General features: G+C 40.2%; 1 protein-coding gene across 2 annotated transcripts in view; it reads right to left on the reverse strand.

Annotated features, from left to right (window-relative positions):
* Positions 1-331: 331 nt before the first annotated feature.
* The window catches only part of TJP2 (tight junction protein 2), a 53,970-nt gene continuing 46,646 nt past the window's right edge, over positions 332-7,655 (reverse strand). Inside the window, exons 14-23 of one of the 2 annotated variants that reach the window (XM_010008439.1) lie at positions 7,290-7,477; positions 6,121-6,216; positions 5,934-6,013; positions 4,681-4,891; positions 4,205-4,305; positions 3,625-3,837; positions 3,042-3,152; positions 1,424-1,762; positions 904-989; positions 332-500 (exon numbers count right to left, since the gene is read on the reverse strand). In XM_010008439.1, coding sequence (XP_010006741.1) covers positions 332-500; positions 904-989; positions 1,424-1,762; positions 3,042-3,152; positions 3,625-3,837; positions 4,205-4,305; positions 4,681-4,891; positions 5,934-6,013; positions 6,121-6,216; positions 7,290-7,477 — 1,594 coding nt within the window. The remainder of the gene's footprint in view (positions 501-903; positions 990-1,423; positions 1,763-3,041; positions 3,153-3,624; positions 3,838-4,204; positions 4,306-4,680; positions 4,892-5,933; positions 6,014-6,120; positions 6,217-7,289; positions 7,478-7,655) is intronic. The other variant, XM_010008440.1, reaches the window with a different exon arrangement.

A 7,655-nucleotide genomic window follows, 5' to 3' on the forward strand; every position in this document is an offset into this window, starting at 1 on the left:
CAAAAAAGGCAGCATTATTAAAAGGGAAAAAAGGGGGTTTATGTTAAAATATGAAAACAACGAGAATTAACACGAACTTTCAGAATTTGGTCCTTATAAAACAGGCAACAGCATTCAGGCAATAGTGATTTCTTTTCTTTAATGCTAACAAAATAATATCCCCAAAAACGAACTCTTCCAGTTCCGGCTTATAGATATGTCCCAGTTGAGTAACGTACCCTCTGACACCAGCCCAAACAAAAATATAGCTCATCAAGACTAACTACTGCTCCACTTTGGCTGTGAAGGAAGAAACCTTGAGAGAGCACTGTACATGCACATCCTAGCAAGCCTACAATTCTGTGTCTCTGTATCTGGATGGCTGTCCATAGTACCCCTTCTTAGAGTGGTCTGAGAGCTGCCGACGGTACTCTTCCTCATCCTCTGCATCACTGCCGTAAGTGCCACGGTTCTCTAGATATGGCCTGATAGGAGGTTTCTGGGGTTCTGGAGGTCTGGAGCTAACACAGCAAGACAGGGAAAGAGCTGAAAATACTTGGTATTGGACTAACAGTCATCAAGTATTTAGCACAGGAAGGACACCAAAGAACAAGCATGCAGAAAAGCTGCTGAGTAATACTTTTGGGGAACAAAACTGGCTCTGCAAATACTTTGGCAAAAGAACATCACATTTCTCCCTAGGTAACTCAGCTACTGTGAATGAGCTGAAAAGAAAATCAACAATGAAAACCAAGAACAGTTCACTGAAATTTTGCCCCACCTTTAGAGTAATCTTTGAAGCCCAGCAAAGTGATATACCAAGGCAGGATTATTTGTATGAATTAAAAACTGGTAAGATCAGTTCTCCGCCTGCTGGTCAAAGAAACAATCAATACAAAATTCTTTAAATTGGATACACCTTACCTCATAGGCTGGGGCCAGTTCTGTTCTGACTTCTGTGTTTTGACAGGGACAGCATAAATATCCGGATGCTTCTGGGCTATTTCAATCTTTAAAAGAAAGTAGGAGAAAATAACTGTTCTTTTTCAGTCTATCCACAGACTTACAGTAATCCTAGACTGTAGATCTAGCAGGTCACAGCTACATCTGAAACAATTAAAGCACAACTTGATAACTGATCTTATTCTTATTCCTACAACTACAGAATCTCTTGCTAGTGTAGTCATTATTCAAAGGGCATATGAAAAAAATGGACTGCCAAAGCCAACATGATTATTAGAAGACACCTTTCTATAGTTGCAATAGGAAGCCTAAAGATACATCCTGGTTTTACATTCAAATCCACACCAATGCCTGTATGTGTTGTTTCTCAGACTTCTCCCTCCGGAAGCAACACCATGCAAGGGCATGATTTTCACTCTCAGGATGCAGGCTCTTCTGCATGCTGGAAAGCATAGCAGGGAGAGAATGCATCTTTCCATACCCTGGCATTCTGGGCCTCTTGTAGCTCCTGCATTCTTTGCATCCTTGCCTTGTGATCCATCTCCTCAAATATTTTGACTTTCCTCAATACAGACTTTGGAGTATTTTCTTGTTCGCTTCCCTCCTCTTCCAACTTCGCTTCCTCCTTCTCCTCTGCAGGTGGGACTGCTGGCTGAGGGTTTCTCAGGATGGGACGCCCAAAGGCAGGTTTCACAGAAACTGGTGGTGGCACTGCTTTAGCTGATACAGTTGGAGGTTCATTGCTGACTGCAATGTTACTTGATTTGGAGTCATAGTTCTTGGGGAAGTCATACAGATCCTCTTTGTTTTGTAACTTTCCCTGTAAGTATAAAACATGCAAGCAAAGCTTACATCACAACTTTTAAATTTCAATTTCAAATTAGTGCTTTAATTTGAAATTATTTTGCCTACTACGTATGTATTAAAACTGTCAATCATAGAATCACAGAATGCTTTGGGTTGTAAGGGACCTTAAAGATCATCTAGTTCCAACCCCATGGACACCACCTACTAGACCAGGTTGCTCAGAGCCCCATCCAACCTGCCCTTGAACACTTCCAGGGATGGGGCTTCCACAACTTCCCTGTGCAACTTGTTCCAGTTTCCCACCATCCTCATAGTGAAGAATTTCCTTCTTATGTCTAACCTAAATCTCCCCTCCTCCAGCTTTAATCCATTACCCCGTGTCTTCTCGCTGAACAATCCCAACTCTATCAGCCTGTCTTCATAGGAGAGCTGCTCCAGCCCTCTCATCATCTCCATGGCCCTCCTCTGGACTCTCTCCAAGAGCTCCACGTTCTTTTTGTGTTGGGGGCTCCAGAACTGGACACAATACTCCAGGTGAAGATCATTTTCATCTGAAGTAACCTTTGAAAGGTGTTTGAACTACTGCAGCATCTTCATCCTATATTCATTCACTACACATCAACCTATAGAAGACTAGCACATTTAGACTTGTTTGCCTCACTTAAGGATTATCAGAAGGTTTTTTATTCCATCTTTATTTTCCTTACACATCCTACTCTGCCCAGTCTTCATTATCAAGGCATACTTGGATGCATTTTGAATACATGCAGTATGTGAAGGCACCCTTCTTCACAAAGGAAGGACTTTGGGCCCAGGGGAATCAGGAATTTCTAAAATAGAAATTGGTGTCAAAACATCATAAATTTTTACCCTGCATCATTCCTGAGCAAGGTTTGAATAGACAGTTAACATCAATTTCTAGTGATAAGAGACCTATTTCAGACATCATATAATCTGGTTTTGTGATGGCCACAATAATGGCCATCAAATAGCTTCTCCTGATGATTAGACTACACTTGTTCTTGCTGAGCTAAAAAAGTACCTTTCAATTTCTTGGCAGACAAAAAGGAGTCTACTTTCTTATTCCATTAAGAGATCACATATACTGGAAAAGAACTATCATCCTTTAAGTTTCCTCTTTTCTTGATCCTGCAATGCCTTCAGTCATTCCTTCTCTCCACACTTACAGTTTTCTATTCTCTGATCATTCCTATTGCTCTTCCTAATGTGCTACCCTGGAGAGTTCTCCAGAAAGAGGAGCTTTGTATTCAGGTTTGTTTCTGCAAGTTTACCTTAGGCGGTTCAGGCTTGAATGCTGGAGGTGGACTGGGTTCTCTAAGGATCTCCCTACTACCAGCTTTTCTCAACTGCGCCCTTGGTTCTGGACTAAATTTTTTTAGACTCTGAAAGAAAATAAGAGATAAGATCACTGCAGCATCCAGTAATTCAATCTTTTTCTCTCTCTCTAGCTTACTATTGTATTAAAACCCTGGATTCAAATGATTGTCAGCAACCTGACCACAATCAGTGCAGATGTAATTGCAAAGTTCAAGGTAATGAGAACTCATCAGAAAACGTAGAGTTAGGCAGAAAAGCAGTGCTGTGATTATTTTTGTTCTAAACAATGTAGGTCTAAAACACTATCAGAGGTAAGAAAGCTGCAGATAAAAACACTCACATTTTTAAGGGCTTTCAGAAAGTCCGAGGCAGCCTTGTTAAAAAACACAGAATCACGGAATTATAGAATGGTTTGGTTTGGAAGGGACCTTAAAGTTCATCTAGCTCTAACCTTCCTGCATGGGCAGGGATACTTCCCACTAGACCAGGTTGCTTGAAGCCCTATCTAATTTGGCCATTCATATCTAATTATCTCACCTCCTCCTGATGCACAGGTTCAGAAGACCTGCTAACAGATGAAATCCTTGGTTCATCCAAGGTCTCATCAAGTTCATTGTCAGTGTATGCACCTCCTTCTCCATCCGTATCCTCTAGGTCACTGATCAGCCGACTATCACAACTTAAGTAGTCAGCACCCATTGCAGTAAGGTAAGACATACGATCATCTGCATCATCTTCCATGCCATCCATCTAGAGAAATGTCAGTAAGAATTAAGGAACAGATATTAAATATATAAGAGTCAACATCATGCCAAACAGTTCCTTAAGAATGACTTTGCAGAAGTGAAAGAATCTCTAATGAAGAGTCATAACCGAAAGTCCTGTAAAAGTTTACCCCTCGTCAGCCCTCCTGCCTAGCCAAAGCCTTAGTGATGAAAGCTCTGAAGTATAGCAGACAGAAAAATAATAAATTATTTTTTGTTACCAAGGCAGACATAAAATTACTAATTCTCCAGGCAATGCAGCATTGTCAAACAAAATTTTGAACAACTTTTTACTGGCAAGACATATCTTGAGACATCTGTATAGCCTAGCACAGTGTGGACCGAATGCTTACCTTTCCTTCTGATACCCATACTGCTTCTCCTTGCTGTTGTTGAACTGTATCTTTCAGATGACCGTACCAGCTATCATTGACTGAATTCAAATTGATGGTGGCTGCAAAAATTGAAGGGAAAAGTATATATACACAGTAGGTGCTACAGTGATCCTTTATCCAGTCTTTGCTCTTTAACACTTTTTGGTTTAGCTATGTAAGAATGTCAAACAGCCATTTCATTTAGATCATTGACAGAAGAACAGAGTTTTTATTTTATTGTTTGTCCACTTCCCAAGCTTAATAAATACCTTTTATTTTTTAATTACAGTATGCTGATTCACTATTTCTTTTGTATTAGAATTTGGCAGAACCAGGAATGCTGAAAAAAGTCAAGGAAGGGATTGGTCATGACCATACCTTCACAACCTTTAGTTCCAGCCTGCATGAGTTAACATGCAGAGTAGTAAGCAGGTTAGACACATATTCTTCCTTACCTGTAAAGAGGTGGGAACAAGTTTTCTTCAGTTTGTTCGCTTGCTCATAGAGCTTTCTTGAGCTCTTGTTAGATGTGGGACACAGCCTTTGTCTCATGGTTTTCACACCCTGCTTACTGTCTGGGTTAAAGAAGACCACAATTGGAAACCACTGGGTATAGTTTAGCAGGTCCACTGCTTTAGGGGTCACATCCAACAGCGCATGCTTATCCTGTTAACAAGAAAACCCAGTCAGGGTACTGCTTGTGAGTACATGAGGAGGAGGAGGTTGGCACACGGTATCCTAGGAAAATCAGGGTATTTTTGTCCAAATAAGACCACAACTTGTTTTATCACATTCAGAAGCCAGAGCAAGCAGCTGTTTTCTTTCAGCTCCATTTTTCCAAACAGCTTTTGTCTGAATGTTCTCATTATTTTGTTAACTAACTCACAAGTTAAGTAAAATGCACTTATTACACTATTTTTTTAAATAGTTAGTGAAAGTTAACTAGTTTTTCTCTTAACCTGGTCTCAACACAGCTTCCACTACCATTCTGGGTGCTATCTGTGAGCTTTTATGTACAGTTGCTAGCTAAGGCAAATCTCATTTGATTCAATATATTCCTTCTTATCTACTTCTACTGCAAAGATGAATGGGATTTTCAAACATGTGCTTCAGTGGGGCCTGAGCTTCGAACAGACTTCTGTGTGACATTCTAAACCCTCTGGCATCAGCTTTATAGGGCTCAGGGCAACAAGTCGTGGAGTTCATTTGTTTTGCCCCACTGCTTTAGGTTACTTGATTACCATCTATTTACTTGACCTCTAAACATATTATAAAAACAGTTAATGCAAACTGTGACACAGTCTCAGTAAAAGCCACTTAGCTGTCATAGTCACTTCCCTTTCAGTTCAGTAGTAGCAACTCTGAAGTATTCTTAAATGTTACATTTCTCATGACAGTAAGAGCAAGTAGAGTTTCCATTGCAAATTCAGAAAGCATATATAAAAACACAGATGCCCGTCTTCAGATTTAAAATGGACTAAGGAGAATTTAATTTCTAGTATCAGGTTCACCCTCCCACTTGGAGGACAGCTACCAAAATGATAAAAATTGTTCTTGAACCATTTCAAAACAGCCCTATCATTAAGGCAAGTCTGCTTATTGCAGAAATAGACGCAGTGAAGATTTGAGGACTCTGCAAGTCTAAGAAGCAAACAAATGAAATTCAATGTCTTTGAGTGTAAGCAATTTGCACAAACAAATACTCTACCTGCTCAATGATTTGCCTCACAGTGTTCAAGCGCACTACGCCAGTTGACTTCTCTGAACCCGCGTCTCTGGGTTCTGTCTCTGCAAAGACAGTATTTTAGCTTATTTAGAGTGGCTGGTCAGCTGCGATTATTAATTTGCCTGTTCTCTCAGTTAAGGATGAGAAGAAAGCTAGGAGGACAACTTACTTGCTGTCTGGTACAGGTGAGGTAAATCATTTGACAACTTTTCCATAGCAACGTCTGCAATAGGGCCAAATATCACCACCGGTCTCTTAAAACCAGCTGAAAGAGAAAAAATTTGGAGAAAAGATAAGTCTGATAAGATTGGTTTTATACGTAAGTTAAACAGCCCAGAAGAGATCCTCAATTACTACACAAGGTTATGAGTGAGTGAAGATATTAAAAAAAATATTTCTCAAAAAGTTTGTGCAACAGCAGAGCTCACACAGGAAGCTATTTTTATCAGGTGAGAAAGCAAAATGGGTTGTTTTATTTTAACAGCTGCCTTACTCCTTCTAATGAAAATGTATTGGGAGGATTCTACATTCTGAAAACATACAGCAGATCATCAGTAATCTTTCCATCCAGAACAACAGCATGAACCTTGACCCAATGAGTTTTGAGTGAATAGAGATACAGATGCTGAACCAGCTGCAGGGCAGCTTGAAGAAAAAAAGAAATGCAACAACATTCTGTTACACTTATGTCAAAACAAGTGCACACCCAGTCCTTGTAAGCTGACAGGAGAATGCCATTCTATTGCTCAATCTTCATCTTGACATCTGGGAGCTCCTTTAGAATACTTTTTACTATTTTTTTTGTCTCACAATACTGCCATGTGTGAATACCCAGAAAATTACCTTTATTTGCTCAACATCACTAGTAAAACACCTAGTTTAAAGTCTGAGATGGACCACATAAACCTTAGTTACATTTGGATAATGCTGGACATACTTGGGTTTTATTTGCTCTCAAGGTAATGTTAAAGTGGTATTTATGAGCACATTAGACTGCCATTGGTCTCAGGCATATGGATGATACTTTCAGAGTTAGTCAAGGGGAAGCAGAGGAAACAAGAAAACCCTGTCTGTTTCTTCCTTTCTTCGTGTTAAACCTTGAAACTGGCACATGTAATTTGGAGGCAAAGGAGAACAGCAGCAGTCTGAAAACATAAAGCACTTTTTTCTTAAGAGTAGTTAATAGCATCCAGAAAATTGCATTCTGAGAAAAATATCCCTTTCTGTTGCTCAAGTTTAACCCAAGTTGTTTGAAATCCCTTACTTAGGGGACCAAACATTTGGACACTGAGCCAGTCATTAATAAAAAGGCAGCTGGCTCACAGCACTCTCACTTACCCTCACGCAACTGAACTCGCTCATAAGCTGGGAATTTTGTGCTGACAGATGCAAGAGCTGTGAGATCTTCACGACTCTTTCTCAGATTCTTCTTCATTCCAGATCGCTGGCCACGTGTTCTCCAGAAATCTGCCCTATCGCTGGAGCCGTCTTTTTGGGCATTTTGGACACTGGCCATCTGCTCAGCCCTGACGTAGAAAGCACAGAGTCCATTTGTACAGAACCAGTTAAAGAAGAAAGGCAAAGGTACTTTCACAACACGTTTTGAATGTACAGGTAATTTGCCAGATAGACAGCTATGACTGGAGGAAAGGACAGAGAAGTTCTTCTGCCTTGGAGCAGACATACTGTCAGAATGATGCTTTG

This window comes from Chaetura pelagica, unplaced genomic scaffold, assembly GCF_000747805.2.
Source record: "Chaetura pelagica isolate M959 unplaced genomic scaffold, ChaPel_1.0 scaffold232, whole genome shotgun sequence".
Lineage (NCBI taxonomy): Eukaryota > Metazoa > Chordata > Aves > Apodiformes > Apodidae > Chaetura > Chaetura pelagica.